The sequence below is a fragment of the Scatophagus argus genome, chromosome 12 (assembly GCF_020382885.2).
Source record: "Scatophagus argus isolate fScaArg1 chromosome 12, fScaArg1.pri, whole genome shotgun sequence".
In the NCBI taxonomy this organism is placed as follows: domain Eukaryota; kingdom Metazoa; phylum Chordata; class Actinopteri; family Scatophagidae; genus Scatophagus; species Scatophagus argus.
Genome location: NC_058504.1, coordinates 21,604,659 through 21,618,983, shown reverse-complemented (window position 1 = coordinate 21,618,983; position 14,325 = coordinate 21,604,659). Strand labels below are relative to the sequence as shown.

Below are 14,325 nucleotides of genomic sequence, written 5' to 3'. Positions count from 1 at the left end.
TACAACACATACTTAGCAGAAAGAAAAGCAGGAGTCAAAAAACAGATTGTGTTTACCCGAAGGAAGGGTTATTAAATGTGCATGGTCTTCCTGCACGACGTGAGAAAAAGCTGTGAAGTGCTTCCAAAAATAAAAGTCCTACTCGTGTTCTTCAAAGATAAATTGAGGTGCCTGTCATTTGGGGGAACTTGAAGAGTTTTATGGACATGAAACTCTCCTTGTTGAGTTGCCTGTACAAAAGATGGATGGAACCAAAGAGCCGCGTCTGACACAGCGGCTCTTTGGTTTAAAAATAAAGAAATAATTAATGTAATTTAAGACAAAAAAATGAGAAAAATGTAGTTGTGTTTTCTATGATACCACGCAGAAGGATATAATTAAAAGTAAACTCTGACTATCCATGTTCATTCAGCTATTGTTCCCTCTAATCTGCCTGGAATAACTTCTCGGGTTTGTTTTGTTGGACAGGCAGTTGTGGTCAAGTGCCTTGCTCAAAGGAAGCTGTGTAAGCATCGCTACAGGAACTTCCTTTTCTCTTTCGAGTCTTTTACAGTCACTAAGAAGATTTAAATCAATGGCCTTCCTGCTACAGGAAATCTTTTTCAACAAGCACTCGAGATGTTATCTCTGTCAGAGAGGGAAATGAAGACTGATTGAGGGCCTTTTTCTGCAGCTTGTCCTCAGCAGAGGATGTTATTTCATGTTTGAGGCGAATTTATGGTATCCCCCAAACGAACATCCAAAACAATAGCAAAATCTCAATATGCTGCTAGTGACAGAAGTCTGCAACAGCACACAAACATTTGTGATTTTGCTGAACGAATCAATCAAGTACAGAGGGAATCTTTAGGGTGTGCTTCTGCTTGTAATTTCCTGCAATTCTCATTACAGAAAAACAAGGTGTGCAGGTAGGTCTGCTTGCAATATTGCAATCATTACTAAATAGAACAGAGAAGAAAGTGTGAGGAAGGCAAAAAATTAGAACTTCAGTTATGCAGAAAACAGCATTTGTGCATCAGCTTGCATCCAGCTGTGCAGATTTAACCTCTACAGGTGGGAGGACAGGTCTCCTCTGAGAGAATTACACACTAAATGTGGACAGTGATTACTGGTTACAAAACCAACCCACAACCACGTTTCCAGCCCCAGAGCTGGGTAACAGTATATTAGACACACAACCATTCTCAGTCCACATGTGCACACATCACACAGACACACACACAACTCTTGGCCTCATCTTCTGAGCTAAAGGGGAGTCTGGGCGGGAGTTGGGGTGGCGAGGGCCAGAGGGGAACGGACGTGGTCCAGGGCTGGGGGCCAGGGAGCAGACGAGAGGGGATTTACAAACAGACATGGCTGCATCCTGTTTATATTTTCCAGGACCCTTCCAACTAGGCGAGTGACAGACAGACAGATAGACAGCGAGGAAGAGAAGAAGAGGAGGAGGAGGAGGAGGAGAAACACAGTTTATTCAAGCAGCTTTGTCTTCCATGAGCATGCCAAACTCAGGTCAATGTGTTCCCCAGTCCTGGCTCCCTTGTGTATGATGTCTTTCTTTCACTCTTTCACTCTCAATCCTCATCCACCCACCCTCCTCCTCCTCCTCACTCTTGATCCCCAGAGGTCTGAACATCCCATCATTCCACCTGGCTGCTGCTTCAGCTCTTCGTCTGCATTAATGCTTCAGACCAGCGCTGCTTAGACTGCACAAAAACATCTGGTCCGAGTGGAAGGGACAAGGCAAGGAAGGACAGGATGTGGAAGGAAGTTGGGGCAAGGAGGAGATGAGAAACACCAGCCACAACACCATATGCCCTAACCCCAAACCATCAGCTGCCTGTCCAGTGAAGGGTGGAGGGCCTCAGCCTCCTCTGATTCTGAATGGATGATTGAACATGAGAGAAAGCGTGTGATAAGGCTGTGTTATGATAATGTTCTAAAAGATAAAAGATGCTTTGTGGATTGCTGAAGAAGGGAAGAAACCTTTGTTCCTCATGGACACATCATATCAATCCATACACTGTATCATGTGCTTGCACGCTCTACGTTTCTGCAAAGGTTATATCTCTAGAATTTAGTCCCCCAATCCAGCACATAAAGTTAGAATCAGTATCAGATTTAGTTTCAAGTAGATTTTCACAGATAAGGAATTTGTCTTGGTGTTAGATGATCATTTAAAGCAGTAAGCATACACCTGACAGCTAGTTTTAAGGGTCTGGTCAACAGTATGGCTGCATAAAAGCCCTAGTGGCTGAAAAATGCAGCTGAGAAATGTTTAATAAATGTTTCAGCCACAGTGAATCGAGCACTTTGCCAGTAGTAATGAGAAGCCTTGCAGAGAAACAGCCCGACCAGAGGGGAAACAGGGTTCACAAGCCACAGAGCTCTGACTCCAGTCTGGACGCCCAAAGGGCAGCGGAAACTTGATTCAACGATGTGACTTGAACATTTTGCTTAAGGGATTCTCTCTCTCCTGACTGCTCTTGGCTGGCTCCAAGCACACATTTGGTTTAGTTATGAAAACATCCGATGTGAAGGGAGGAGGGGGGAAGAAAAGAGGCAACGCAACACAATTTAATCGGAACCTTATGTGGACTCATTTTCTTCTTCTTTTTTCGCACTCTTCTCCAAAATGCTTCGAATTCACCAGAGACCCCATGGAAATTGGGAGAAAAAGAGGCCCCAAATGTACAAGAATGCACATTTGCAAAACATCACACCAGGGCCCAAACTACGTATAGAAGAGACGGAAGAACTCATTATACAGAGTTGAAGCTGGCCAAGGAGAAGAGAGGAGAACGGTTATTTGCGGTTTTTCAACAAGGATGGTCTTAATTATGTGGGACCAAAACAAACCTTCCCACAAATCAAGGCCTTCTCTTCAGGGGTCACCTCCACTGACCCTTGCACCAAATTGGCCTGTCTTACAAAAGAATCAAACCCCTGAATACAAAACATCATGCTCAGAGATCCTAAAACTTGTGATGACACCACAAGTACCTTCAAGACAAGACATGAATCTTCATAGGCTTACAGGCTTTGATGCAGGCACCATTAAGATTAAGTTCCAACAAGCATCAAATGATCCATAAATCAACTTCTGTCAGTGACCAGGATTTGGGAGAACCTTAATCACAACAGGACACATACCATACAATGCAATGGGTATTGCCCCAAGTTGCCCCAAATCTTCCAGTTCAACCTATTTTGGAACAAAATATTAGAATACACATAATGATTTCTCAAACACCGACATCAATCACAAAATTCCAGTATCAGTCTGGGTATAGTTCACCCTATGGCTTCTCTTTCCATGGTATGAAAAATACTATGAGGCCCTGTACTCCATTATGTGCACTATTATGTGCAGTCGTATCATGCAGGGAAATGGAACAGATATTTGTTTGGTTCATGCAACTGCAAGTACATTAAGCATATTAGACTTGCCCTCAACCTCCAGGGGGGCAGAACAAAAATGAGGTAGGAAGCGTATGGAGATTAAGTTCCAGCAGAAGACTTCAAAAGCGAAACCTCACAGAGCTCCATTGTCAAAGAGAGCAAATCATCACCCAGTGCATGAAGGTGTGTCAAAAGAAGTCCATCTGCACTTCGACAGTGCATTCCACATTTCAACAGAGAAGAATCAGCGCTGTGTGCAGCGGTGCATCGAACACCCATGAGCTCGAGCCACAGTTCTCCAGCGACGTTGTCCTCATATTAATTGTGAAATACTTTGGGCATTACACAATTACAAAACCGCAGGAACGTTTTCATTACTCTCCAGGGCTTCCGGAACACTCTTTGCACCTGTATTTACAATACCCAACATCTGTTCCCGGGGCTGAAACACCACAATAATATGTGCTCTTAAACTACACACACACACACACTCACAAACAGATGACAAAGACAAATACACATGCTCACACACTCCAAACATGCGGAAGATCTGCACAGGCATACACACGCATGCATGCACACACACACACACACACACACACACACACACACACACACACACACACACACAGCTGTCACTGAGTAAAGGTAAGTGGCGGGGTTAAGGAGTGCAAGGAGCACATTTCCGGATTTTATAAACAGAGGCCTCAAATAAACTTAACATGCTGATCCGACTGATATTTATGTGACCCATCCTGAAATTCCTCAAGTGTCTTTAAAAGGACAGACAAGTCGGGAATAACACTTTATAAGGCAAGGCTGCTGCTGTAAACATCAGCGAGCATTTAAGCAGTGTTTGGCCCATTTAGTCTTGCACTGCAGAACTGATGTCAAACACACAAAACTCAGTTCATTTTCGACATTGTTTTTCTTCCTTGTTTCTACACAGAGTAGTGAGTATTTAGGTTTGAAGGACCGCAGTGCCAAATCACTTCACACCATTACCGAGTAGATCTTTCGGGCCGCTTCCTCTAAGTTGGAGAAGTGGGTGTTAAATATTGAGCCTGATCTTCGCCATCAAATAAGAGGTTGTAACTGAAAAGGTTTGAGCTGACAAAGCGCACAGTTGTGTGTTTATTATTCCGCATAATCAATTTTACTGGCCCTTTTTGTTCCGGTGGGCTTCCCCTGTTTAGAGAGGCTTGTAAACAGTGAGTCCGGATGTGGCACAAACCAAACAAGCACACACACAAACACACACTTGAACAAACGTGCGCCCTCACACACACAATTTGAACTGTTTAGACTGTGGAAATGAGTCATCTGCTAGCACCGGGATCAGATGAACGCCAACAGGACGACAGAGAGACGCCCAGAGTCTGTGAGGCTCCACGAGACCACATGATAGCTTCCAATACCACACAAAACACCTAGAGGGATTCATTATGAAGGGCTGTTTTGTATGATCTCTGCTGAGCTGGGAATAAGGTCAATGTAACGTTTGGGGAAGTAAGATCAGAAGAAATTTGGTGCCTCTGTGGTCATATCTGAGCAAAACTTTTCAGGGATGCAGCAAAAACATTCATACGAAATGGCTGTCTTGTTTGAATCAGCACATCACCTAACGCACCCATTTCTTCTTCTTCTTTAACGTCTACACATAACAGAGTCATGGTTGCTTATCTTTATGAAAAGTTGTAGACTGATCCAAATCTTTTTGTGCTTGTGAGCTTGTGAGACCTAAAATGAACCTCAGTCAACTTACGACTCCCTGTCACAGAGAGTTATTCTCCCTTATCCCTTTAACAATCTCAAATATATTTTGGGAGCCACTGTCTTAACACAAAACTGTATTGTTTCTGCTCCTACTTCTATTATTTTTATATAGTTAATCTTATCTCTTACTCTTATACTCTTATTAAATCGCTCTATTACTGTGCTATGATTTCCTTCCTGCAATTTCCTTGATTGTAGGCTTTTCCTGCTACAAGTTTTTTGGAGGACTTTTTCCTTACTCGAATTGAGTGTCTGAGAAGAGAGGGTGTTGTACAAAATGTCAAGGCCCCCTGAGGTGATTTGTGACTTGTAAAATTGTCTTGACTTGATGGACATTCAGTGTAATGGTGATCGATGTGCTGTGCCAAAATGTCTGCCTTGATTAGCTTTTATTCTCATTTTGGTTTGTAAGATTTAACAATAAATTATTATTGTATATCAATTATCTTTGTGGATGTGCAGTCCACTCTGGATTAATGGTTAATCTATGTTATATATAGTCTCAGAGTATTTAATACCCTTTTGGTGTATCATTAGACACTCAATTTCTATAAGAAAAAAATGCCCAAGCTGTAATGCTGAGTAAATATTAAGTGTAGTAATTTACCAGATATCAGACTGTCTTTGCACCTCCAAACAGCAGAAAGGCAACAGAATTCCAGCTGCGTGACTCAGACGTGAAGCTGAGATAAAACATGGGCCTTCTATGTTAACAGCGTGTGTGCTGACACACGTCTGACACAAAGTCCAGTCAGAGTGGCATGTCAACTGTGTCAAGTAGACACAAAAAACGTTTAGAAACAGAGTTACTGGAGTGCAGGCTGTACATTTTTCTGCCGTAACTAACAAAGCGCAGCAAAATCATCATGATGTGTACGTTAATCTGTCAGCCTGCGAGAAACCACGATGAAAGCCATGTCTACTTCAAACACTGGAACTGAGACGGGTTCAGAGGACAAGAAGTGGAGGAGTAAGTCTGACAGAAGACCAGTATCAACAGCTGGAAAGATATTTCCAGATATATGTGGTTTAATTGCTGTGAGGAGCTTGACTTAAACGCATTGAATTATTATTATTATACTCTGAATCTTTGTAGAGCACAGCTGAATAGACCCCATGTGTTCAAAGGGGCTGAATGCATATCAGAATTCAAATCAGTCTGTGTGGCCTCTGACCACCAGAGGTCCTTGTTTAGGGTTACTGCAGTTCAGCCTTTGCTCCTTCAGCAAAGAGCAGTGAAGCAGCGACGGAAAGTACGTTTCAAGATACTGCACTTAACTTTTTGATTGTTCAGCTGCAAACACTGTCACCTATAGCAGCAATACCTTCATTTAACTTTGACATTTACTTAAATTTTGAGGTTATCTCAAGCAGTGGTTCCCAGCCAACGGATAGGGGGGTTCTCTATAGAAAGATGCCTGACTGTCTTTGACAAAAGAGCTAGAAAGAATAAAAAGTTGTGCTCCACAAAGTGAGTTTTATTTGTCCTCTGACTTTTCACAAACAGCAGAGAATTACCGCTTCAGGATATCAGAAATATCAGAAAAAGAACCGCCTTTTGGTTGCTTACAGCCCTGATGCATGCAGTTACAAGCAGACAGTGTTTGACTGTCAGGAGTCACAAGACACTGAGCTAAATGAGCAGTCCCCAGCCTGGGGGCTCCAAACCCTCATCAGGGGGTCACAGGATGAACCGAGTGTGTCACAAGACTATAAGACTATATCTTCATGTTCTAGATTTCTTCTTTTATCTGAAATACTACACTATTTGAACTTTGAAAAAAAGAAAAGTCATCATGAAGTGTGTATGTTGCTCCTCAAATTAATATGTGAAACAACCGTAAATGTCACATTCCCATCACGTTTTCTACTTGAGGTTTAACTGGCGCTCTTTAAACTACATCAGCCGGTTTGCAACCTTTTAGCCTGCAATGACACTCGACTGGTGCAATAGCGCCACCCATCACTTATCTTGATGAACAAACCCCTACTTTTCATAGAAAAGTAGTGGATGGAAAAAATAATAATTGGAATTTGAAATTTGCATGACATATGGTTAACGTCAAGAAGTGTTTCAAGTCTGCTGTTTTTCCCTTTTGTCACTCATGTTTATGTCTTTAAGGGAAAAAAAAGACAACATCCGGTCAATGGAGACTGACCTCTGACCTTCAAGTGGATTTGATCTTTTTCAAAAATAAGTAATTTTAGTTTTACAGCACATAAATATTATTGTATTTTGCACACAGCATGTAAAAGTGATGCCTCCTCTGAGCCGAATTCCAGTTTTTTTCTCTCCACATTTAAAAATCCTACCTTTCATTGAGGGATTCATGGCGTTCAACCTGGATTCCCTCGGTCAGTGCACATAATGTAAAGAGCAGATTTTTAAAATTTGTGTGCTCAGTGGAGGCTTAAAAGGGATTTGAGGTGACCTCAACAGAACAGACTTATACAGATCTGGTATGAGTGCACTCTTGCATTACATTAAATTCAAAACTGGCTGATCCGTGATCAACTGTAATTAAGTGCTGATTATATAACACATCTGTCATCAAGAAGTTGTTTCTGGGGCTCAGTGCAATTCAGACTGGACAAACAAAGCCTTCCCTAATGACATCAAGATTTCCATCCATTCTTAGGCACACGCAAGCATGTTCCCAAAAACAAGACAAAAAAAACAAAACGCATATTAAACAGCCACTTGGCCTTGTCATCCTTCCCTCTGCCTCTCTCCAGAGATGACGAACTGATCTACAAGCACGCTGACATTGTACTAACAGGCAGGATGTGAAACACACACCACAACCCGGTTCTTGCATGTGCATGCTTCTTTGCAGCTGCGCAAGGTGGGGATCTCATGCGTGACCCTAGCGTGTTGGTGTTGCACCAGTCGTCCTCCGTCCCTCCCCCATTTTCATATTTCAGGAAGTGATGCGTCGGATCGTACGTTCCTCCAGCAGCTCACTGTTACCTGTGCAGCAGAAGGAAACAACTGTGGTTCCTACTTGATGTGCTTTTCTGCCTCTTTGGCCTTCGTTCCTCTCAATAAAAGCAGAGAAGGAAAACACAGACTTGTGGGTAAATGTGTGTGTTTCAGTGTGTGCTGTGTGGCTTTATGTGGATCCAAGCAATGTGTGGCGGTATGGGGACTTGGTGAGGGTCGGTCTTTACTCTTAAGTCAAACTCACACAAAAGCATCCACGTAAGCAGTGCAGCAAAGCAACACTGGATCAAATTACTAAGGGAGGGTGACAAGGGTTGTTTTGTAGTGTGTTATTGATTACATGAATAATTGATTCTGATTGGCTGCAGGGTCTCAGTTAATTCCTGTTAATAAAAGACCAAAAATAAAAATTATTCCAATTAAATTGTCAGAGTATTCATTTGCTTTTGACCACTCCTAATATGCTGTTGAGACTCTCTGCATTTTGCTCAATGATGTTTTTATTTTTGATTGTTTATATGAATGAACGCTAAAGCCTAGATATAACTAAGATGGATAGATACAACAAACAGATACATGTTAAACTGCTTGTTAAGTGCCAGCATTTGCATGAGGCCAAACACCAAGGGAACCTCTAGTATTAGATGCCAGGAGATGCCAGAACACACAGCTCCCAAGCTTTTACAGCTGCGCCGTATTTGAATCCTATTTCACCTCATTTTGCATTTTGTTTGGATTTTAGTTCATCACTGAAGGAAGCAACAAAAAGAGCAAAGTATTAAATGCTTCTGACTGTGTCGGTTATATTGTGGCGTACTTGCGAGGGCCCGTGTTTGTCTAGTGACTGGAGTTTAGAGATTTAGATGGAAGCAGAGACAAACAGGGTTATGGAAGTTGTTGTCTCCCTCCGGGGCGTGAGGAGGTTTTTCAGAAAACACTGCCAGTCACGTCTGGTCCTCTGCGGAAAGTAAATCACGCTCTTCACCAAAGTGCTTCCGCACAGCAGCCCCAGCTCTCTCCTCAGCTGGAAATGCAATACGCCACGTACCTCAGGCGATGGGACCACCCAGGAGGCATGTGGGGTCACACACAGAAAAACAAATGTGCATCTGCTCGTACAATCACACCCACAATCATGCACATTCAGACACACATATTGCGTATGAGCCAACAGTCCTAGGGATGTGAGGTGGATTGGTTTGTGGCATCAGGGGTGAGGGGGCAAAGTGGTGGTTTCAGCGGTTTCTCTCACTGGGATCTGAATGCCACAGAAACTCCCAACTTCCTCTTTGGCAAATATCAAAGGCTGGTTGACCCTGTGTGTTCAAAGGGGCTGAAGGCATGTAAGGCACGCCAGACAAAACATCCCAAAAAAATGTTAAAAAGTAATTTAGGAAGAAATAAATCACTAGGAAATGTGGTTTGGACAGGGTATTACGAGCAGAGGTGGGGTCAAAAGTACCCTAAAACTCAATAACACACTGTTGTTCGTACGTTGTTTGTTTGTTGGCCAAATGCCTGAGCCCACGAGGCAAACCAAACTGCTATTAGATGGTGAGCATTTCTGGGCCAGTGGTCATGTGTGACTTTGTTTTGGTTTCCCAAATTATACTGGGAAGTGCAAAGAAGAAATCAAATTAAAAGAGCTGCACAACTGGCCTGAGTAGTTGTGGATTTTCTGTGTTTTAGTGGCGTTTTTATGACACACAGCGGATTTATGGATTTAGGAATGTCTTTACAGACTGTCATGACATTCAGTCTTGTAGTTAAGCCTTATGAAGGGATAAACTCCCTTTCAAAGCACGTTCATAATATCCACATGATGTATATATCACTTACTTTCTGAGCTGGCTTGATTGAAGCTCTAGGTTTGGGTTACAGCAGGACAAACGAGTGAATGAATGAAGAAGAGAAGATGTAGGCTGAAGTAACCAGATTTAACGCATGTGCATCCAACATAATCCTAATTGGCTATGGGTGCACAGGCATCGCATCATTTTAATTCAAACTGTGACGCCTCGTAGTTCTTTAACAAAACAAGACAAGTAGTACCGCCATCATGCCATGACGTTTCTGCAACTAGAAAACAATTCTTTTAATTCCAGAACATTCCGGCTGCCTACGGGACAGCAGGACAGCGTTAACTGACCTGCTTCTTTGCAAACAGCTGCGAGGTCAGCTCCTACGTATCCATGAGCAGCGTCTGCCAGCTGCATCAGCTCCTCGGCGGTGGCGCTGCACGGCACAAAACTCAGCTGCTTCTGCAAAATATCTGCACGCTCGACAGCGCCGGGAACTCCTACCTGCCATCATGAAATCAACAGAACAACAGGCTGCAGAACATTTCATTTCCACTCACAAGTAGCCTTATTTTCCCTTAAAGGAACCTTGAAGAGCCTCAATCCACACAGATTCAAGTGACTTTTCTATCAGTGTGGTCATTATTATCAATATCCTCAGCATTCGAAGCTCAAGGTTAATAATTTCTACCAGACTGATTCACAATAAGCAAACAGGAGGTTGCTGAGTTAATGAACAAACATGGATGATGGTGGGTTATAGCAGAAGAATAAGTGTCTCTGATGCAGAACACTAGTTTTATCACCCACTTCTGCTACCGTGTGTGACAGTACGCACCTCCAACTCCTTGTCAAAGCGCCCTGGCCGGCGCAGGGCAGGGTCAAGAGCATGGGGTCGGTTTGTGGCTCCCAGGACCAACAGCTGACCTGAGTGACCCTCCTGGAAAGACAGGAAAAGATGATAGCTCAGTCATGTCCCAGTAACCACGGTTAAATGTAGTTTCATGGTTTTGTACTACACAATTAACATACAGCACAGGATCATGAGTCACTCATCTATCACATGATAATAATCGAGCGGTGCTAATGTTACTCCAGGGAACACCGTAGCTTTTCTACAGTGTAAAATTTTTTTAATTGACTGTTAATTCATAGAAAATTAATGGCTACTAGTTGCATTATTTTCACAGTAATTTACCTGAGCTACTGAAGGGTAAATTACAATGAATCTACCAACTACATACTTTACTGCCATTCCCATAAAATTACTGTATTAGAATTACAGTATCATAAGTCACAATAAATACCTGTACATATACATCGATCTATACCCACTTTATCTGTGCAGGAGCCTATCCCAGCTCACTACGGGCGAGAGGCGGGGTACACCCTGGACTGGATTTTACAATAAGAAGCTGTGATGAAGGATGTATCAGGATGTACCGAAGGATGCACCGATTTTAAAGTAAAATTGTGAGTAGAGTATTTTACTGTGATATATTGCTGTTAAATTTTGTGAAATCACAACAATTAACAGTGTAGAGTTACTAAGTGTTCATTTTTCAGTGGAAACTACTGAAGTTGAGTTGTGTTTGTACATTCACACAGCTGTGGCAGCTGAGGGGCAGCTTTTCCAAACTGAGTGTCAAAATAACAGATGTTGGATAAGGACTGGTACATTTCAAACTACCCATTGCCGAATCTGCTGAGCTGGCTAACATATAAACTAGGAATCAGGCAAACTGTTGCTTTGTGTCAACAATACCAAACTCTCTAGGAGCTCAGCTCAACGGCCTTGTATTTAACTTCACCAGCATGCAATTGTAACTCTATCCATTTGGTTTTCATAAGCAGAGCCTCAGAGAGTATTTGACCCCTGTGTGATGCTAAACTTGTGTCGGTCCTGTGTTTCTCGGGACGGTCTGCCTGCAAGATGAGAAATTTCTTTTTCCACCTTTCTTTCAATACTCCAGGGAAAACTGAAACATAAATAAATTATACTGCGAGCAAGAATGCCAAGGAGCAGGAAGTGCTTTCTCCACATTCCACAAACCAATCAGTGCTGATGACCTTGGATCATCTGGTCTGGATAACAGACAAGGAGCGGGAAGCAGGCAGGGAGTTGGTGCATCTGTGTAGTATCTCCAACTCAAATGAGGGCTCTTTTATGCTTGGGCACATGGAGATGTACTTTGCTGATAAAGTCATGCCAAATTGGCAGGTCATGGCAACCTTAGGTAATTTGTTTCCCAGGCCCCCATTGGGTGTGTACTGGGGAAATCATCTTTTTTCTCATCAAGCACTGAGAGAGCGCTCAGAGGAGAAGCAACACCCCAGAGATACAACCCACAGTGTCTGAAGGGCGTCCAGCATGCAGGGATGGTTTCTGCATGACAATCTGAATTTGCAATGAGGACATTTCCTGACAGAGCCACGTTCTGCTGCAGAAAATCACTTTATTAAGTCATGCGTGTGCTCAACAAGCATTTGCTGATCAGCGTAAAGCAGACCTTTCATATAATAATCCTACTGATGCATAAACAGCGTTGGTTCATGGAATAAGGAGAGGATATGTAGCTGTCCATTTCAGGCTGCAAGTGTTGGACAAGTAATGAAAAAAAGGACACACATATGCTTTTATCAGCTGACAGTGTACAACAAAGAGGAGCAGACACAATCAGAGCTGTGAAGTCACAGATGCCAGTACCGTAATTTGATCGGTGAGTCAATGCACCCATCCAGTACCAGGTCATTTATTTGCTCCGAAATCCGTACGCAGTTCAAGAGATTTTCACTGCCCAAGTAGCCAATGCAAATGGCAAGTGACTTGTGTAATTTCAAACACATGTCAGCAAACTTACATTTGTCCTTCGATTACTTGTTGAGTGACAGGGGAAATACACCGAGTGAAAAGTGCCAAAAAAAATCAACTTTAAAGTACTGTCACCTGGATAAACAGCCGTTTTCTCTTTTCCCAGCACTGATACGACATCTATGCAGAGTCAGCAGCTTTTACAAAAAATAATATGTGGTTTTTAAACTCACTGGTACTGGATTGGTACCGTGTATTGGCCAGTACCCAAAGTATTCTGAAGTTACTGTTCGTATAATTTACAAGCTCAAATGTGGATTTTGTGTGAAGCTAGATTTAGAGAAATCACATGGCCCATGGGACAGAGCAGTGTCAACTGAAGTAGTGGTCAATTGCAAGTACTAAGAAAGTACTAATAAAGTAAACTGTTACTTTAACTGAAGAATCTAAGTGTAAAAAAGGAAACTTACTGAACCTATCCCATCCATCAGAGTGAGGAGAGAGGCAACAACCCGTTTCTCCACCTCATTCTGCGCTCCCTCTCGCTTCGGGCACAAAGCATCCAGCTCGTCAATAAAGATGATCGCAGGCTGTCTGCAAATCAAGTGAAAGAGTGAGAAATACATACAAAAAATAATAAGATGAAGGCTCTATTTAAAGGGACAGAGTTAAATTCAAAATCAGACTTAGTTCTGATCTATGCGATGTGCTTGAGTTTTGATTTAGGTTGGAGAAGTGATCTGATCCCTCTGATCGGAGGGTCGCCTGTTCGATTCCCCCACCGGACGGGCACAAAAAAATGAAAAATTTGGGTGTGGTGGAGTGATTAATGAGAAAAAATGCTTTCTCCCTCCATTAGCTGGCTGATCTACCCTTGAGCAAGGCACTTAACACCCAATATGCTCCCTGGGTGCCTGACATTGGCAGCCCACTGCTCCTGTGTGTTTCACTGCATGTAATTTGCTGGGTGTCGCATGTGTGTTCAACTAAGAATGGGTTAAACGCAGAAGAAAAATTACGGTACTGGCAATAAAGCTGATTCTTCTTCTAAATTTTAGCCTGTAAGCACTTCAATTTTTTACATTTATTTATTACTCCTGACTGTTTGTACTGTTCGTTTGATGGCTTCATGTGTATCTTGAACATAATTCAATTCACCTTTATTACAATTAAATGGCCAATGGCCAGCAAAAGGAAAACGTCCTTTGTTTTACATATACAGCTGTATGAGCGCCATGATGATGGTGCTAATTTGGCAACTTGATTAATTCAAACGTTCACCTCTGAGATGCTTCAGTGAAGATCTGCCTCAGTCTTGCTTCTGTTTCACCATAGAATCTGCAAAGACATAAAACCAGTCAATTACAAGTACTCTACTTCTGAATATGCATTACAACCCCCTCACCCCCCCACCCCCCCTTATATAATGCAGGAAACCATACTTGCTCATGATCTCTGGGCCGTTGATCACTGTCATGTGAGCTCCAACTTCATTGGCTATGGCCCGTCCAATCATAGTCTTCCCCGTGCCTGGTGGCCCATACAGAAGTACTCCTCGGGGAGGTGGGATCCCTGCGTGGAAAATGATCACATCT

The 14,325-nt window shown here is 42.6% G+C and overlaps 1 protein-coding gene across 2 annotated transcripts in view; it reads right to left on the bottom strand.

Annotated features, from left to right (window-relative positions):
- The window catches only part of spata5 (spermatogenesis associated 5), a 105,257-nt gene that overhangs the window by 87,040 nt on the left and 3,892 nt on the right, over positions 1 to 14,325 (bottom strand). For both annotated transcript variants that reach the window (XM_046405847.1, XM_046405846.1), the window contains exons 6-10: positions 14,173 to 14,302; positions 14,012 to 14,068; positions 13,201 to 13,324; positions 10,757 to 10,858; positions 10,269 to 10,422 (exon numbers count right to left, since the gene is read on the bottom strand). In XM_046405847.1, coding sequence (XP_046261803.1) covers positions 10,269 to 10,422; positions 10,757 to 10,858; positions 13,201 to 13,324; positions 14,012 to 14,068; positions 14,173 to 14,302 — 567 coding nt within the window. The remainder of the gene's footprint in view (positions 1 to 10,268; positions 10,423 to 10,756; positions 10,859 to 13,200; positions 13,325 to 14,011; positions 14,069 to 14,172; positions 14,303 to 14,325) is intronic.